The sequence below is a fragment of the Oncorhynchus keta genome, chromosome 22 (assembly GCF_023373465.1).
Source record: "Oncorhynchus keta strain PuntledgeMale-10-30-2019 chromosome 22, Oket_V2, whole genome shotgun sequence".
In the NCBI taxonomy this organism is placed as follows: domain Eukaryota; kingdom Metazoa; phylum Chordata; class Actinopteri; order Salmoniformes; family Salmonidae; genus Oncorhynchus; species Oncorhynchus keta.
This window is the reverse complement of record NC_068442.1, coordinates 19,394,331-19,414,764: the sequence shown is the minus strand read 5'-3', so window position 1 is coordinate 19,414,764 and position 20,434 is coordinate 19,394,331. Positions and strand designations below refer to the sequence as shown.

Sequence of the window (20,434 nt, the reverse complement as noted above, 5' to 3'; positions counted from 1 at the left end):
TGTGTCGATGATTGAATGTTACAGTTTGACTGTGTGTCGATGATTGAATGTTACAGTTTGACTGTGTGTCGATGATTGAATGTAACAGTTTGACTGTGTGTCGATGATTGAATGTAACAGTTTGACTGTGTGTCGATGATTGAATGTTACAGTTTGACTGTGTGTCGATGATTGAATGTTACAGTTTGACTGTGTGTCGACGATTGAATGTAACAGTTTGACTGAGTGTCTGTTGATGATTGAACGTTACAGTTTGACTGAGTGTCTGTTGATGATTGAACGTTACAGTTTGACTGAGTGTCTGTTGATGATTGAACATTACAGTTTGACTGAGTGTCTGTTGATGATTGAACATTACAGTTTGACTGAGTGTCTGTTGATGATTGAACATTACAGTTTGACTGTGTCTGTTGATGATTGAACATTACAGTTTGACTGAGTGTCTGTTGATGATTGAACATTACAGTTTGACTGTGTCTGTTGATGATTGAACATTACAGTTTGACTGTGTCTGTTGATGATTGAACATTACAGTTTGACTGTGTCTGTTGATGATTGAACATTACAGTTTGACTGTGTCTGTTGATGATTGAACATTACAGTTTGACTGTGTCTGTTGATGATTGAACATTACAGTTTGACTGTGTGTGTTGATGATTGAACATTACAGTTTGACTGAGTGTCTGTTGATGATTGAACATTACGTTTGACTGTGTCTGTTGATGATTGAACATTACAGTTTGACTGTGTCTGTTGATGATTGAACATTACAGTTTGACTGAGTGTCTGTTGATGATTGAATGTTACAGTTTGACTGAGTGTCTGTTGATGATTGAACGTTACAGTTTGACTGTGTCTGTTGATGATTGAACATTACAGTTTGACTGTGTCTGTTGATGATTGAACATTACAGTTTGACTGTGTCTGTTGATGATTGAACATTACAGTTTGACTGTGTCTGTTGATGATTGAACATTACAGTTTGACTGTGTCTGTTGATGATTGAACATTACAGTTTGACTGAGTGTCTGTTGATGATTGAACATTACAGTTTGACTGTGTCTGTTGATGATTGAACATTACAGTTTGACTGTGTCTGTTGATGATTGAACATTACAGTTTGACTGAGTGTCTGTTGATGATTGAATGTTACAGTTTGACTGAGTGTCTGTTGATGATTGAACGGTACAGTTTGACCACGTGACGATGATTGAACATTACAGTTTGACTGTGTGTCTGTTGACGATTGAATGTAACAGTTTGACTGTGTGACTGTTGAACGTAACAGTTTGACTGTGTGTCGATGATTGAATGTTACAGTTTGACTGTGTGTCGATGATTGAATGTTACAGTTTGACTGTGTGTCGATGATTGAATGTTACAGTTTGACTGTGTGTCGATGATTGAATGTTACAGTTTGACTGTGTGTCGATGATTGAATGTTACAGTTTGACTGTGTGTCGATGATTGAATGTAACAGTTTGACTGTGTGTCGATGATTGAACGTTACAGTTTGACTGTGTGTCTGTTGATGATTGAACATTACAGTTTGACTGAGTGTCTGTTGATGATTGAACATTACAGTTTGACTGTGTGTCGATGATTGAATGTTACAGTTTGACTGAGTGTCTGTTGATGATTGAACATTACAGTTTGACTGAGTGTCTGTTGATGATTGAACGGTACAGTTTGACTGTGTGACGATGATTGAACATTACAGTTTGACTGTGTGTCTGTTGACGATTGAATGTAACAGTTTGACTGTGTGACTGTTGACGATTGAACGTAACAGTTTGACTGTGTGTCGATGATTGAATGTTACAGTTTGACTGTGTGTCGATGATTGAATGTTACAGTTTGACTGTGTGTCGATGATTGAATGTTACAGTTTGACTGTGTGTCGATGATTGAATGTTACAGTTTGACTGTGTGTCGATGATTGAATGTAACAGTTTGACTGTGTGTCGATGATTGAATGTAACAGTTTGACTGTGTGTCGATGATTGAATGTTACAGTTTGACTGTGTGTCGATGATTGAATGTTACAGTTTGACTGTGTGTCGACGATTGAATGTAACAGTTTGACTGAGTGTCTGTTGATGATTGAACGTTACAGTTTGACTGAGTGTCTGTTGATGATTGAACGTTACAGTTTGACTGAGTGTCTGTTGATGATTGAACATTACAGTTTGACTGAGTGTCTGTTGATGATTGAACATTACAGTTTGACTGAGTGTCTGTTGATGATTGAACATTACAGTTTGACTGTGTCTGTTGATGATTGAACATTACAGTTTGACTGAGTGTCTGTTGATGATTGAACATTACAGTTTGACTGTGTCTGTTGATGATTGAACATTACAGTTTGACTGTGTCTGTTGATGATTGAACATTACAGTTTGACTGTGTCTGTTGATGATTGAACATTACAGTTTGACTGTGTCTGTTGATGATTGAACATTACAGTTTGACTGTGTCTGTTGATGATTGAACATTACAGTTTGACTGTGTGTGTTGATGATTGAACATTACAGTTTGACTGAGTGTCTGTTGATGATTGAACATTACGTTTGACTGTGTCTGTTGATGATTGAACATTACAGTTTGACTGTGTCTGTTGATGATTGAACATTACAGTTTGACTGAGTGTCTGTTGATGATTGAATGTTACAGTTTGACTGAGTGTCTGTTGATGATTGAACGTTACAGTTTGACTGTGTCTGTTGATGATTGAACATTACAGTTTGACTGTGTCTGTTGATGATTGAACATTACAGTTTGACTGTGTCTGTTGATGATTGAACATTACAGTTTGACTGTGTCTGTTGATGATTGAACATTACAGTTTGACTGTGTCTGTTGATGATTGAACATTACAGTTTGACTGAGTGTCTGTTGATGATTGAACATTACAGTTTGACTGTGTCTGTTGATGATTGAACATTACAGTTTGACTGTGTCTGTTGATGATTGAACATTACAGTTTGACTGAGTGTCTGTTGATGATTGAATGTTACAGTTTGACTGAGTGTCTGTTGATGATTGAACGGTACAGTTTGACTGTGTGACGATGATTGAACATTACAGTTTGACTGTGTGTCTGTTGACGATTGAATGTAACAGTTTGACTGTGTGACTGTTGAACGTAACAGTTTGACTGTGTGTCGATGATTGAATGTTACAGTTTGACTGTGTGTCGATGATTGAATGTTACAGTTTGACTGTGTGTCGATGATTGAATGTTACAGTTTGACTGTGTGTCGATGATTGAATGTTACAGTTTGACTGTGTGTCGATGATTGAATGTAACAGTTTGACTGTGTGTCGATGATTGAACGTTACAGTTTGACTGTGTGTCTGTTGATGATTGAACATTACAGTTTGACTGAGTGTCTGTTGATGATTGAACATTACAGTTTGACTGTGTGTCGATGATTGAATGTTACAGTTTGACTGAGTGTCTGTTGATGATTGAACATTACAGTTTGACTGAGTGTCTGTTGATGATTGAACGGTACAGTTTGACTGTGTGACGATGATTGAACATTACAGTTTGACTGTGTGTCTGTTGACGATTGAATGTAACAGTTTGACTGTGTGACTGTTGACGATTGAACGTAACAGTTTGACTGTGTGTCGATGATTGAATGTTACAGTTTGACTGTGTGTCGATGATTGAATGTTACAGTTTGACTGTGTGTCGATGATTGAATGTTACAGTTTGACTGTGTGTCGATGATTGAATGTTACAGTTTGACTGTGTGTCGATGATTGAATGTAACAGTTTGACTGTGTGTCGATGATTGAATGTAACAGTTTGACTGTGTGTCGATGATTGAATGTTACAGTTTGACTGTGTGTCGATGATTGAATGTTACAGTTTGACTGTGTGTCGACGATTGAATGTAACAGTTTGACTGAGTGTCTGTTGATGATTGAACGTTACAGTTTGACTGAGTGTCTGTTGATGATTGAACGTTACAGTTTGACTGAGTGTCTGTTGATGATTGAACATTACAGTTTGACTGAGTGTCTGTTGATGATTGAACATTACAGTTTGACTGAGTGTCTGTTGATGATTGAACATTACAGTTTGACTGTGTCTGTTGATGATTGAACATTACAGTTTGACTGAGTGTCTGTTGATGATTGAACATTACAGTTTGACTGTGTCTGTTGATGATTGAACATTACAGTTTGACTGTGTCTGTTGATGATTGAACATTACAGTTTGACTGTGTCTGTTGATGATTGAACATTACAGTTTGACTGTGTCTGTTGATGATTGAACATTACAGTTTGACTGTGTCTGTTGATGATTGAACATTACAGTTTGACTGTGTCTGTTGATGATTGAACATTACAGTTTGACTGTGTGTCTGTTGATGATTGAGCATGACTAAGCGTTACTGACCAGGTCGTAGTGACAGTTGCGGCAGGCGAATGACCCGCTGGTGGTGTTGGAATTGGTGCAGTTGTCACACACCAGGTTCCCATACGCCTTAGAGAACAGCGTGGGGGCAAACACACCTACAGAGACAGGATGAGGAGAGGGTAAGCCAGGGGAATAAAACCTTTTTGAGGATATGTGGCTCTTGAGGGTCTTGGGTACGGGGTGGGAAAGGAGTTAGGGGTTAGAGGTGAGTTGTGGTTTAGAGTTGAAGGTCTTGGATACGGGGTGAGGAGTAAGGACGAAGGAGAAAGTTGGTGGTGAGGAGGTCAGGACTCACCTCCCACAGAGATGAAGAGCAAGGCAGAACTGACCCCAGCTGAACGACTGTTAAACCTCTGCTCCCTGTGTCTCAGCCCTCCTATGATCATACAGATCCCCTAGAGAGGTAAGAAAGGGTGAGCAGGAGTGAGTGGTTGGGGGAGGAGTAAGCAAAAAAGAGGAATAAGGAAAAAGAGACGTATTGCATTTCAGTGTAGGTGTGTGTGTGTGTGTGTGTGTGTGTGTGTGTGTGTGTGTGTGTGTGTGTGTGTGTGTGTGTGTGTGTGTGTGTGTGTGTGTGTGTGTGTGTGTGTGTGTGTGTGTGAGACTCACAGGGATGAAGAGGATGCAGCCCAGCAGTGTGCCGGTGAGGGCAGATTTAACTATCTCCTGCAGACAGGCATTACCAGCGCGGTGACCCCTCAGCAGGGCCGTGATATAGAAGGTCATCTCTGTGATGGAGCCAAAGGTCGCATTCACCACCGCCCCCACCGCAAAGTTGCTCTGGGCAGAGATACTGCAGAAGGGATAAGGGGCAATGTTCATATGACTTTGTTGTGGCCAATTGTTTTTATTCAGCTTTAAAATAAAGGGTAATACGAGTATTGCTCGTCATGTTTGCTCCTCAAGTATACATGTGCTGTATGCATGTTTGTTTATGGGAATATGTAGGGGAGAGTGGGGTAAGATGAGCCATTGTTTTTCATTCAGCATCAATCTGTCAAGGGAAATATAGTTTCCATTCTAACAAAGATATCTGTCAGGATGCTGTGTATCCCTGGAAATAAATCAAAATTAATGTAAACATTACAGTCTTGAAAACATAGCTTGTCCAAAAAAAGTTGTCTCTTGGCACAATTTACCCCGGGTTTTGCTACACATTTCTGTACTGAATGAAATATTATCACTGCCTTTTTGAAACCATGTATATCCTCATTTCCCAAACAATATTAAACACAATCAAAATAGCTTTTTTGTCTTTGAATCATTTTAACCCAATGAGTCCCACTGTAACACCAGCGCGTTTTAGACTTCTGTCCCCTTTTAATCATAGTGTGTATGCGCTACATACATACTTATGGGTTGTACCATTGGATCAATCAATCTCTTCTGCATCCATAGATACCGACCATTAATGGGGGCTGAGCTAGACTGGGCCCAGGTCTTTTTACAAAAACATCTGTAGAGTGAATGGTTTGAGCTACAAAGCATTAAAAGCTGAGACTCTCACAAACAGGTAACATGTTTTGCTCACAAGAGTCGTTAGAAGGTGAGGGGTTCTTCTACATAGAAGATCACAGGAAATCCCAGGACACATATACTGTAATAAGCTCACATAGTTGCTGTCACAAACTCCACAGAGATGTCACGGACTAGTTGTATATTCATTTCCAAGGGACCGGTAATGACTTGCATTATACCTGGTAAGAAAACTCTTACATTGGCTCAACTTACACCAAGGCAAACATTTTTACTATTAGTCCACACAGCTACAAGGATGTACTTTATTGCTAGGTTTAGGACATCATATGGATGCTTATAGAGGTCCCAACTGATGTATAGAACAATCTCTACTATTGTTTATATACAAGCATCACGAAACCTCAACACAATAAATTCATTTGACTTAGTGAAAATCTGTTTCTTTTGGACACAACTGTTTACGACTTTTTCCATGTGGTTTCTTCCTTCACAGACTCCATGAAATGATGACGTCTTCCCAAATATTTGGTCAAATTGTTCATTTTGTGTATGGTTTCCAAGAAACAAGGGTGGCTCAACATACCCCACTCTCCCCGACAGTATTTGTGTGAGTGCGTGTGCTGACCTGGCGATGCCCATGCCGATGTAGTAGGACAGAGGAATGATGGAGCCGACTGCTGTGGCAAACTTGACCTCAGAGCTGGCAAACTGGTTTCCTTTATCTACATAGCCAATCACCAGGGACACTATCACCAGGGGAAGGAGGTCTGATGAAGGGACTAAGGAATTCAACATGTAAAATGTAAATCAAATGACTGGTCCAAAAACAACCCCGGCCTAGTCCTTTTGGCCCCAACACTATAGGCCTTGTCATAAAGGATACTGACAGCAAACACATTGATCCCATCCACAGTGTATTTGTAGTAATACCAGTTGACCGCGTGGTAGCAGCACAGCAGCGCTCGAGTCTCACAACCCTGAGGCTGGAAGTCATACAGGATATTACAGTTAGTAATAATACATGGATTCTTTACTGAGACCTAATCCAGACAATCATATTCATTTTATCAGCTGCTCACCAAGGCCTTAGATTTTCTAAAACAGGTGTGTTACAGCAGGGATGGAACAAAAGCCTGCATAGCCAGCTCCCAAGGAGGAGATCTGGCTATACCTGGCTTAAATGCTTAAATGATCAGCGCCCTGTCTGCCTGCTCTGCCCCTACCTTCCTCTTTGAGCAGGTGGAGACCGAGAGGTTCTCAGGGGGCATGAGGAGGATGGAGGCCAGGGTCCGGGCATTCATCTTGGCCACGGGAATGGTGAACACCAGCAGCCAGGAGATCAGGCAGGCCAGGGAGTGAACCACAGCCAGAAAAGGATAACCCAACAGCAGCCACACATACGTGCTCACACGGTGCTACATAGGATAGAGGAGACAGATAGAAGGTATACATCACACGGATTGGCTGCAGATCCAACCTTTCTGGACCCCTCTTCCCGACAGCTAAAGGTCTCGAAACTTCTGCGCATGACACTCTACTTGACGCACAGTCTCTGCTCTACTCGTAGATAACAGGCTACTCATGGCGAATGGTGCTCGTTTAATATAGTTAGATCAAAGCTGAATCAATGTCTGCAATATCCCATAATGATAGCATTCTACACAATAGAGCCGAATATAGTAGCATAGTATAAAGTTACTCTAAGACAAAAAGACACCACCCAAATCCTTATGAGATTTTAGAATGATTGTGCGAAGGGTCGAAATGTTCTCATGTGGCCAAAACTCAACAGCGCACGCCACCAGGCAAAATACGTGCTTTGATTGAAACTAAACACAGGTAGGCTATGCTACTGTATACAGGTGCTGCGTGGACGTTTCACCAGTAAAACTTGAATAATTATCATTCACAATTGACAGTGGGAAATGTGAAGGGAGGGTGACCACAAAAAATGTGTGCGTCAAGAAAAAGTAAACAAACATGAAAGGTTAGCAGAAAGGTACTGCAAGCTCATTGACGACGACAAGAAGCGTTTGTCTCCGCAGTTATCTTTGCCAAAGGCTGCGCCACCAAGTACTACAATACTATTGTCCATGCCATTTGTCTTTATTTTCTAAATCTAATGTGTAAACTTAAATTCAGAAAAATAAAACTGGTTCTGCAATGTTGAAAATCCAATAACACGGTGTGGTGATCAAAAGTTTGTTGTATTGTATTTTAGTAGATATTGGGAATTATTTAAGACAAGTGCATGGGTGTCAACATATTTGTCCGCAACTGTATACAAGCCCCCGCATCACACATCTTACCCAGTAGGGCTTGTGCTGCGGTGGCCCCTGTAGCAGGTCTGGGATGGGCTCTTCAGTGGGTGATGGCAGGAGGATGGGAGAAGTGTCCTCCATATCCTCTGGGGTGGCCTCACAGTGGGGGAACCTACCACAGCACCTCTCTACGCCTCCTCCCAACTAGAGGGGGAACACAAGAGAGTTTAGCCCAGACACAACATTCATTCTCTTAGAGGACATTATCTGTCTGTCTGTCTAATCTTTTCCCTATAAGTCATCACATGTTCAACAATGTTCAACAATCTAGCTGTATTCTAGCTATATGCTTCGATAACATAGACCTTTAAGTCTACATGATTGTTGTGGACATTTGCCTTTAATGGCTTGTGGTGGGGAAAGGAAACAGGGACTTCTGCTACACAGCAACCACAGACAAACAGACAGGAAGTGAAGACAGGAGCTGAAACAGATGTGGTGTATCTTAACAGTTTTAACTTACTTCCTCTAAACTGATCTTTTCCAGTGGAAGCAACGTGATGGACAAAACACATATTACTGTACCTCCTGTATGGACTTCCCAAATGGCCATAAGAAATACCAAGACAACTTCCAGCACATCTTCCCTAAAAGCAGAGAGAGCGAGAGAGACCCAATCATTTCTAAAGGAATCATATCTTAGGATGGCAGTATGTGATAATCCCACCCTCCACAAGATACAAAGGTTTCATCTCAGATTGGAGTCCACCAATTCAATTGATAATCAAAAATTGATTATCGAAAATAATGGCGCCGGAGGGGATGGCTGCCGTTTTATGATTCCCTAACCAATTGTGCTGTTGTGTGTGTTTCTTTGCGTTATTTGTAACTTATTTTGTACATAATGTTTCTGCCACCGTGTCTTATGACTGAAAAGAGCTTCTAGTTATCAGGACAGTGACTACTCACCCAATATTGGAGGAATAATTTTTCTTTCATGAGTCGGACGGGAAGGATTTACTTCAGATGTACAATCATTGGATAATAAAATATACGAGCTATGAGCACCTACATCCTACCAACGGAACATAAAAAACTGTAATATCTTATGATTCACCAAGTTGTGGCTGAACGACGACATGAATAACATACAGCTGGCGGGTTGTAAGCTTTTTCGGCATGATAGAACAATGGCCTCTGGTAAGACAAGGGGTGGGGGTCTATGTGTATTTGGAAACAACAGCTGGTGAATGAAATCTAAGGCTACAAAGGGAAGCACAGCCGTGAGCTGCCCAGTGACACGAGCCGACCAGACGAGCTAAATTACTTAGAGGAAAATAACACTGAAACATGTATGAGAGCATCAGCTGTTCTGGACGACTGTGTGATCACACTCTCCGATGTGAGTAAGACCTTTAAACAGGTCAACATTCACAAGGCCGCAGGGCCAGATGGATTACCAGGACGTGTACTCTGAGCATGTGCTGACCAGCTGGCAAGTGTCTTCACGGACATTTTACACCTAATACCAACATACCAACATGTTTCAAGCAGACTCCCATAGTGCCTGTGCCCAAGAACACTAAGGTAACCTGCCTAAATGACTACCAACCCGTAACACTCACGTCTGTAGCCATGACGTGCTTTGAACGGCTGGTCATGGCTCACATCAACACCATTATCCCAGAAACCCACTCTAATTTGCATACCGCCCTAACAGATACATAGATGATGCAATCTCTATTGCACTCAACACTGCCCTTTCCCACATGGACAAAAGAAACACCTATGTGAGAATGCTATTCATTGAACGTTGAGCTGTAGTCAACACCATAGTGCCCTCAAAGCTAAGGACCCTGGGACTAAACACCTCCCTATGCAACTGTATCCTGGACTTCCTGGCTGCCCCCCCAGGTGGTAAGGGTCGGTAACAACACATCCGCCACGCTGATCCTCAACATGAGGGCCGCTGAGGGGTGTGTACTCAGTCCCCTCCTGTACTTCCATAACTGCATGGCCAGGCATGACTCCAACACCATCATCAAGTTTGCCGATGACACATCAGTGGTAGGCCTGATCACCGACAATGATGAGACAGCCTACAGGGAGGAGGTCAGAGACCTGGCCGTGTGCTACCAGGACAACAACCTCTCCCTCAACGTGATCAAGACAAAGGAGATGATTGTGGACTACAGGAAAAGGAGGACTGAGCATGCCCCCATTCTCATCGAAGGGGCTGTAGTGGTGCAAGTAGAGAGATTCAAATTCTTTGGTGTCCACATTACCAACAAACAAACAATCATGGTCCAAACACACTAAGACAGTCGTGAATAGGGCACGACAAAGCCTATTCTCCCTCAGCAGACTGAAAAGATTTGGCATGGGTCTTTAGATCCTCAAAAGGTTCTACAGCTGCACCATCGAGAGCATCCTGACTGGTTGCATCACTGCCTGGTATGGCAACTGCTCAGCCATCCACGGCAAGGCACGACAGAGGGTAGTGCGTACGAACGACCCAGTACATCACCGGGGGCAAGCTTCCTGCCATCCAAGACCTCTATACCAGGCGGTGTCAGAGGAAGGCCCTAAAAATGGTCAACGACTCCAGCCACCCTAATCATAGACTGTTGTCTCTGCTACCGCACGGCAAGCGGTACCGGAGCTCCAAGTCTAGGTCCAAGAGGCTTATTAACAGCTTCTACCCCCAAGCCATAAGACTCCTGAACAGCTAATCAAAGGGCTACGTTACTGCTACTCTCTGTTTATTATCTAGGCATAGTCATTTTTAACTCTACCTACATGTACATATTACCTCAATTACCTCGTCTAGCCGGTGCCCCTCCACATTGACTCTGTACCTGTACCCCCTGTATATAGCCTCGCTGTTGTCATTTTACTACTACTGTTTAATTATTGGTTAATTTTATTTTCTATTTTTTGAACTTATCTATTTTTTCTTAAAACTTCTTAAAACATTGTTGGTTAAGGTCTTGTAAGTAAGCATTTCACTGTAAGGTCTACACCTTTTGTATTCGGCGCATGTGACAAATCAAATTTGATAACACAGTACTGCCAAAGGATAGACAGTACTGCCAATGGAGATCCATACCATATGGTACTCCAATGATGGTGATGAACATCAGTATGCTGACCAGGAGGTAGACCAGAGACACCCACCAGCCAAACAACAACACATACACCACATTTCCACAGGTGATCAGATGACCTAACATCAGAGACACAGACAGAGAGAAATTAGTGATGACGCCATTTAGCCCTATTCACAGCAAGCCATGATTGAGGGGTTTGTACTGAGTATCACAGTGACATCTGTAGAGTTGACTACGTTTCCTCCTTACAAGCACAAATACACACAAAAAAAACCCACAAACACTCACCTGTGTGTGGTTTGATGACGTTGAGCTCTGAATAGAGCTCCTTGACCACATCCGACCTGTCCTCAAAGGGACGCTCCGTCACATGACTCTTCCACTTCCTAAATCCAAACTAAAACATGCGCGCACACACACAGCGAGAGAGTTATTGTGCACATATGATTTAGACAGTTCATTTGAACCTTTACTGTACGAAACATACTTCCTAACTTCAGATTTAGTGAATATTTGTTTTCATTTCAACAACTCTACTTGTGATGTGCTAGACACCCTGCGTACAGTGGCAAATCAGCAGTTAAAACAATGACAAAGCCTTCTCCCCACCACTATTTCAGTTAAAACAATGACAAAGCCTTCTCCCCACCACTATTCCAGTTAAAACAATGACAAAGCCTTCTCCCCACCACTATTTCAGTAAAAACAATGACAAAGCCTTCTCCCCACCACTATTTCAGTAAAAACAATGACAAAGCCTTCTCCCCACCACTATTTCAGTTAAAACAATGACAAAGCCTTCTCCCCACCACTATTTCAGTAAAAACAATGACAAAGCCTTCTCCCCACCACTATTTCAGTAAAAACAATGACAAAGCCTTCTCCCCACCACTATTTCAGTTAAAACAATGACAAAGCCTTCTCCCCACCACTATTTCAGTTAAAACAATGACAAAGCCTTCTCCCCACCACTATTTCAGTAAAAACAATGACAAAGCCTTCTCCCCACCACTATTTCAGTAAAAACAATGACAAAGCCTTCTCCCCACCACTATTTCAGTTAAAACAATGACAACGCCTTCTCCCCACCACTATTTCAGTTAAAACAATGACAAAGCCTTCTCCCCACCACTATTTCAGTAAAAACAATGACAAAGCCTTCTCCCCACCACTATTTCAGTTAAAACAATGACAACGCCTTCTCCCCACCACTATTTCAGTTAAAACAATGACAAAGCCTTCTCCCCACCACTATTTCAGTAAAAACAATGACAAAGCCTTCTCCCCACCACTATTTCAGTAAAAACAATGACAAAGCCTTCTCCCCACCACTATTTCAGTAAAAACAATGACAAAGCCTTCTCCCCACCACTATTTCAGTAAAAACAATGACAAAGCCTTCTCCCCACCACTACTTCAGTGAAAAGCGGGGGACAAGGCTGGAGAAATGTAACAACTCTCAAATTCAACGACAGAGCTATGGATGCAAGGAATGACCATGATATCAAAATGTTAGTTTTAACCATGTTAACATTTTACAGCAGTGGGCTAAATCAGGGTCACAGAGTGTTTCTTGGTAGACTTCAACAAATCTACTTTGAAACAAACGTATGCGCCTCACACACATGGTCATGGGCTTAAAAAAGACACCTGTACCATGTCAGATATAGAGTTTAAATGTTAAGTTTAAATGTTGAGTTTGCATCCCAATATTACACTTTATATTCAGTGCATTCGGAAAGTATTCAGACCCCTAAACTTTTTTCACATTTTGTTACGTTACAGACTTATTCTAAAATTTATTAAATCATTTTTTCCCCCATCAATCTACACACAATACCCCATAATGACAGCAGAGATGGTTGTCCTTCTGGAAGGTCCTCCCATCTAGACAGGTATTTGCCTTTCCAAATCATGTCCAATCAATTGAATTTACCACAGGTGGACGCCAAACAAGTTGTAGAAACATCTCAAGGATGATCAATGGAAACAGGATGCACTTGAGCTCAATTTCAAGTCTCATAACAAAGGGTCTGAAATCTTATGTAAGTAAGGTATTTCATTTTAGAATAAGGCTGTAACGCAACAAAACGTGGAAAACGTCAAGGGGTCTGAATACTTTCCAATGCACCGTATATGAATGCAGCTGCCACTGTATTGAAGCCAATGGACACAGTTTATTATAGTGCACTATGCTTTATTACCGGTGATAGGTTCAGTACACTGCATTCTGTATCAATGCACTGCTCTATTTTACTTTATAAAGCCCTCGTGCAAACTTCTGCCATGCCTTACATCCCTGTTAAATTACAGACATACGAGTCACCAGACCGGATCACAGGGATGGTCAACTCTGGAGATCCTTTTGGTCCTTTTGCACCTTGTGAAATGATCTCTAGAATTCTACAAAGTTGGATGTTTTGGTGTCGCAAGGACATTTCAGACAGTTGGTTGATTACTTTTTGACTGAGGAATGTGTTTGTTTTTCAGGAAAGTGTTTTGTTAGTGACTTTTCTTAAATTCCTTGTAAAAAATTGTGTATTTTTATTGTATTGAAATTGTAAGTATTGTGAATTTGTTTGATTGTGTGCAGGGCTACATCCCTGGGATGGATCAAAATCTTTCATTCATCTGCAATGTTGTTGATTCTGCTTCATAAACTATACTGTACTATACCCTGTAGTTATTGGCTAGTTTGTTGGCCTCCACTTCGTTCTCTGCTCTGATAGTGGTCTTGTTGGTGGCATCCTCCCATACATCCTCATGGGCGCTGAGTCCTGAAGGGTGAGATGTATTCAATCATGTTACAATCTAACTCTATTGAGGTTAATAATAACAACCAAAAGTTTATCTCTGGCCCGGTTCCATTTCAACCCTTACCGCCCTCTCTTCTCCTAGTGCTATAGTACCAAAATGTGACTGGACCTTGTACTCACGTGTGTGTGTGGACGGACATTTTGGCGTGTAGACACCTGGTCCGGGGAGGAGGGAGGGGGAAAGCGAGGGGGTGCAGGCATCCCTCAGCTCGGAGTGCAGGCTGGCCACACACAGCTGATCACACATTGGCCCGTGGAGGTGCCCCCCCCGGTGATCTTGGTCCCATGGAGAATCTGCAGGGAGTAGACGAGGGGAGGAGATGTAGCAATGGCACAAGAGGTTCTGGCCATGGCCCAAAGTGTTTGGTAAACACTGGTCTAGCATGTGGTATTCTGGTGGAACCGTAGGTCAGAGACAATGACCCTGTACTTCATGTCTGGAAGAGGAGAGGCATGACAGACATACACAGCCAGACAGACATACACAGTCAGACAGATGGGCACAGACAGACATAAGCTGGGCTTGTTCACGGAGACAAAACTCTGCCTGAAACAAGACAGGCGTGCCTGCCTGGTCGGTTATTTTCAGAATGTGCTTAATGGTGGCAAATAAACTTTATGACCCAATACATTACACTATTTATATAACCTTTATTCATCCAGGTAAGCAGTCATGCAATGCACTTAGGCCAAAGTGTGATCTAATGTTCCCCTGACTTGTTTTTCTGTACCAAGGCTTCTCATAGTCACAGTAGGCCTGCAGTAACACCTGCTAAACTGTGTACATGACCAATAACCTTTGATTTGAGTAACATACAGAAGTATTAGTATCACTTCCCTTTACCAGTATAAATACAAACGATGTTCTTGAACTTCCCCATCTTTCTGCCTAAATGTCTTCAATCCTCATCGACCCACTGCTGTCACACTCATAATGCTCATACGGCTGACATCGCTGGTCCAAATGTCAGTCATGAAGCTAATAGCAGTGATGCCCATAGCAAGTAGCTCATGGATGTGCGTTTCAACAATACTGTGTAACTCCGGTAGGGCAACATCTGAAAAATTGTGCCTATTTGGTAGTGTGTACCGAGGCTCGAGGTGCTCGGCCAGTCGACGAAAGCCAACATCATCCACAACAGAGAATGGTTGATTGTCAAGGGCAATGAATTTCATTATCTTGGCGTTAATGGATTTTGCCCGAGTTGTCTCGCTGAAATATTCTTACTCTTTCAAATGACTGCTCGACTTCAACTTGTTTAGTTCTTGGAAGTGTGCGCTTAGTATTTTTATGTTTTTGTTCTGTGTAGAGCTGTATTTTTTGTGGCGTGGTTACGTCATCTACCTACGTTATATAGGTATGCACGTCATCTACCTACATTATATAGGTATGCACGTCATCTACCTACATTATATAGGTATGCACGTCATCTACCTACGTTATATAGGTATGCACGTCATCTACCTACGTTATATAGGTATGCACGTCATCTACCTACGTTATATAGGTATGCACGTCATCTACCTACGTTATATAGGTATGCACGTCATCTACCTACGTTATATAGGTATGCACGTCATCTACCTACGTTATATAGGTATGCACGTCATCTACCTACATTATATAGGTCAGTTTGACATCGGTTTTGCACATCGGAGTTAAACTAGACATTAATCCGATGCTGATGTTGGCATTTTTAGCTAATATCTGTCCATTCAGATATGCTTACCGATATATCTTGCATCCCTAGCGCGTAGTGTGTAAAAATCTGCAACACTCACTGCCGGGTTTCAAACTGCCCCTGGAAGCAATGTCAGCACAATAACTGTTTGTCAGGAGAATCGTGAAATGGGTTTCCATGGCTGAGCAGCTGCACATGGTTGGAGAGATATAAACTCTGGAGCAGTGGGAATGCATTCTCTGGAGTGATGAATCCCGCGTCACCATCTGGCAGTCCGACGGATGCCAGGAGAACTATACCTACCCCAATGCATAGTGCCAACTGTAAAAGTTTGGTGGAGGAAGAATAACGGTCTGGGGCTGTTTTTCATGGTTCGGGCTAGGCCCCTTAGTTCCAGTGAAGGGAAATCTTAACACTACAGCATACAATAACACTGCCCTTTCCCACCTTGACAAAAGGAACACCTACGTGAGAATGCAGCTCATTGACTACAGCTCAAGCGTTCAACACCATAGTTCCCACAAAGCTCACCACTAAGCTAAGGACCCTGGGACTAAAGACCTCCCTCTGCAACTGGATCCTGGACTTCCTGACGGGCCGCCGCCAGGTGTTAAGGGCAGGCAACAACATGTCTGCTACGCTGATCCTCAACACTGGGGCCCATCAGGGGTGTGTTCTTGGTCCTCTCCTGTACTCCATGTTCACCCACGACAGTGTGGCCAAACACGACTCCATCACCATCATTAAGTTTGCTGGCAACACAACAACGGTAGGCCTGAGAGGGAGGAGAGGAGGTTAGAGACCTGGCAGTGTGGTGCCAGGACAACAACCTCTCTCTCAATGTGAGGAAGACTAAGGAGCTGATCGTGGACTACAGGAAAAGGCGGTCCGAACAGGCCCCAATTAACATTGACGGGGCTGTAGTGGAGCGTTTCAAGTTCCTTGGTGTACACATCACCAACAAAGTATCATGGTACAAACACACCAAGACAGTCATGAAGAGGGTACGACAACACTTTTTCCCGCTCAGGAAACTGAAAACACTTGGCATGGGTCCCCAGTTCCTCAAAAGGTTCTACAGCTGCACCATCGAGAGCATCTTGACCAGTTGCATCACTGCCTGGTATGGGGAGGCAGGTAGCCTTTTATTTGCTTTTTATTATCTATGCATAGTTACTTCACCCCTACTTACATGTACAAATTACCTGAACTAACCCGCACATTAATTCGGTACCGGTACCCCCTGTATATACCTAGTCACTCGGGGGGCTCCCGAGTGGCGCATCTCAGTGCTAGAGGCGTCACTCACTACAGACACCCAGGCTGAATCACAACCAGCCATGATTGTGAGTTTCATAGGACGGCGCACAATTGGCCCAGCGTCGTCCGGGTTTGGCCGGGGTAGGCCGTTATTTATTTTCTTAATTCTTTCTTGAACTGCACTGTTGGTTAAGGGCTTGTAAGTAAGCATTTCACGGTAAGCTCTACACATTTTGTATTCGGCGCATGTGACAAATAAAGTTGGATTTGATTCTAGACAATTCTGTGCTTCCAACCGTGTCAAGAGTATGGGGAAGGCACTTTCCTGTTTCAGCATGACAATGCCCTCATGCACAAAGGTCCACAAGGGCCATACAGAAATGGTTTGTCGAGATCGGTGTGGAAGAACTTGACTGGCCTGCACAAAGCCCTGACCTCAACCCCATCGAACACCTTTGGGATGAATTGGAACGCAGACTGTGAGTCAGCCCTAATCTCCCAAGATTAATGCTCTTGTGGCTGAATGGAAGCAAATTCTCGCAGCAGTATTCCAACATCTAGTGGAAAGCCTTCTCAGAAGAGTGGAGGTTGTTATAGCAGGAAAAAGGGGACCAACTCCATATTTATAGCAGGTGTCCACATACTTTTGGTCACGAAGTGTATGTATCCAACGGACTCATCCTACAAAGTAGGATGCTTTCAAAATGCATCCTTCTGTCCTCCCTTCCTCCAATCACTGATATGACCACATAACTAGAATGAGATTATATTCCTATGGATATGACTGGGGATGATTGGGTAAAAGGTAAAAATTGGGTTTGAGGAAAAGCAAAAAGTCCACAATGTTATCACCTATCTAGTTAAGTTTTTTTTTTTAACTGTATTATAGCTCAATCCAAAGGGGAGCAGAATAATGAATTCTAAAATTCTGAGCAGGACATTTGACACAAGGAAAAAAAATCCTGCGTGACAGGTGTGCGAGCATATGTTGGTGATGGTGTTATAATACTACTGTTTTGTCGGGACTGATGGTCTGTTTATGTTTTTATGGTTGTCGTTATACGGAGTAGGCCTACAGCTCTATCTAGTTGTCCTATCAGGGACAACAGTTGGTGACAACTAGCATTTTAAATCTAACCCTTTTCCTAACCTTAACCTAATTCTCCTAACTTGCCATGTTAATTCTCCTAGTTCTAACCAGCTATGTAAACAAACCATCAGTCCCTACAAACCATCTGTATCACCACACCTGTTGCTAGTCCAAAGGCCGGCAGATGGTGATATTGAGTCATTTCCATTTTACAGTCTGCATTGTATGCAGCAAGCAATAAACCCGTATCCCAGTGGACCGGTTCTTCCTCCATTCGGTCTGCAAAGGCATCGATTTCCACCTTAACTATATTTAATGGCAAGAAGGCTGGCGAAAAAACGGTAAAACATATATATGCATACTTTCTTTATGAAACACGATGTTCCACCACCATGCTAAAGTGGCTAATGCCTGCAAACACTAATCCCAGATGTTGCATATCCCATGCCGCCATCTGTTTGCAGCCATCTGTTGTTTCTGTTGCTAGTTGAACGAAGGACGCGACAACAGGAAGTGTCATTAGCATGGGGTTGGAAATGGTGTTTCGTAAAGAAAGTATGCATATTTTCAACAACAACAAAAATACCTTCTCTCCATTAAATCTAGTTCATGAGGAAATCAACGCATTTGCAGCCATACTGGAGAACGTTGTAGGTAGGAACCGGTCCAAAGGGGATACCAGTGTATTGCCGGCTGCATTCAACGGCCTTTGATGGTAAAATGAAACCAGATCAATATCGCCACCTGCCGTTTTTGGCTTAACCTGTAGTGTATTCCGTGTGATCATACGTCACAGGTTTATTCTCAGATTTTGATTTAAGTGACCACGACAATAATGTATTTATTCAGTAGTAACACAGTCATTATCAAAAAAGGATAGGCAATGCACCTGTCTTTTCCCTTTGTTCAATTTCTTGAAATTACACTGTAGCCTAATGTGCATGTATTAACATGTAGGAATTATTTCGCAGTATGATTATTTATTATATGACAGATTTTTTTTAAAGCACATCGACGATACGAAGTATATGGCTAGTTTGCATAGCCTAAAAAAAGTTTAGCATCGCACAACACTAACGTTAGCTACATCAGTAATAGGCTATTTAGCTCGGCCTCACCTTGACTGTCGATGGTTGATCTCCGCCGTCGACTCTCTGTGTCTGTTGACATGTGTGGGCTGGAGAGAGACAAATCAGTCTCTCAGTCAGTTATAGTAATGGGTTCCATCACGCGCTTCTTGCTCAACCTTGTCGTATGACGGCAGAGGGTTCTGCGCTCACGGATTAGGCAACATGGAATTATGGGAAGCGTAGTGATTACTGCACTATATGGGCTGTGTTGTAGGCTAGGCATGTAGACCTTTACTGGGAAGGTTTTCCTATTCATTTCCCATTCCTCGTAATACAGTTTGAGTGGGCATATGCCTACCTATCTATTGGTCGCTCGTCGGGCTTTCATGCGCATCCTTTACACATTTACAAAGGAAGACGTGCAGCAATCTCCACTCATCTGTGAATACTGAACTGAAAAGGAGCATCGCATGATCATAGAGAGAAAGCGTTTGTGTGTAAGTGTGTGCGTGCGTGCTCTCAGTGTCCGCAAACTTCTCAAAACCTTTCACCAGAGGAAGTCTCAAAGACAGCATATGCTTGCATTTGACAGCCAGTGAGAGGCCGTGTACCCATCCGTTTAGTCATGGTGTGGTGTCTGTCTGGCACTGTGAGACAAGTGAGATGCACAACAATAACCACCTATATTTGATATGTACACTACATGGGATTTTGATTCTGATCCATTTACACTGCATTCAGAAAGTATTCACACCCCTTTACTCATTCCACATTTGGTTGTTACAAACTGGAATTAAAATGGATTAAAAAATGATAACATTTGAACAAAATTAATCAACCCTGAGTCAATACATTTCAGACTCACCTTTGATAGCGATGACAGCAGTGAGTCTTTCTAGTTAAGTCTCTTAAAGCTTTCCACATCTGGATTGTGCAACATCTGCCCATTATTCTTTAAAACAACTTTTAGGCTCTATCAAATTGGTTGTTGATCATTGCTTGACAACCATTTTCAGGTCTTGCCATAGATATTAAAGCAGATTTAAGTCAAAACTGTAACTAAGCCACTCAGGGACATACACTGTCTTCTTGGTAATCAACTCCAGTGTAGATTTGGCCTTGTGTTTTAGGTTATTGTCCTGCTGAAAGGTGAGTTCATCTCCCAGTGTCTGGTGGACAGCAAGACTGAACCAGGTTCTATGCTAGGATTTTGCATGTGCTTAGCTCCATC

At 42.4% G+C, this 20,434-nt stretch overlaps 1 protein-coding gene across 1 annotated transcript in view; it reads right to left on the bottom strand.

Moving 5' to 3' along the window:
* cax2 (cation/H+ exchanger protein 2) overlaps positions 1-19,474 on the bottom strand; it is a 51,035-nt gene extending 31,561 nt beyond the window's left edge. Inside the window, exons 1-13 of the mRNA XM_052474857.1 lie at positions 19,252-19,474; positions 14,222-14,395; positions 13,962-14,062; positions 11,574-11,682; positions 11,285-11,401; positions 8,761-8,822; positions 8,224-8,379; positions 7,138-7,329; positions 6,798-6,897; positions 6,540-6,681; positions 5,045-5,228; positions 4,731-4,830; positions 4,415-4,530 (exon numbers count right to left, since the gene is read on the bottom strand). Coding sequence (XP_052330817.1) covers positions 4,415-4,530; positions 4,731-4,830; positions 5,045-5,228; positions 6,540-6,681; positions 6,798-6,897; positions 7,138-7,329; positions 8,224-8,379; positions 8,761-8,822; positions 11,285-11,401; positions 11,574-11,682; positions 13,962-14,062; positions 14,222-14,395; positions 19,252-19,303 — 1,605 coding nt within the window. The 5' untranslated portion in view covers positions 19,304-19,474. The remainder of the gene's footprint in view (positions 1-4,414; positions 4,531-4,730; positions 4,831-5,044; positions 5,229-6,539; positions 6,682-6,797; positions 6,898-7,137; positions 7,330-8,223; positions 8,380-8,760; positions 8,823-11,284; positions 11,402-11,573; positions 11,683-13,961; positions 14,063-14,221; positions 14,396-19,251) is intronic.
* Between the last annotated feature and the right edge of the window lie 960 nt (positions 19,475-20,434).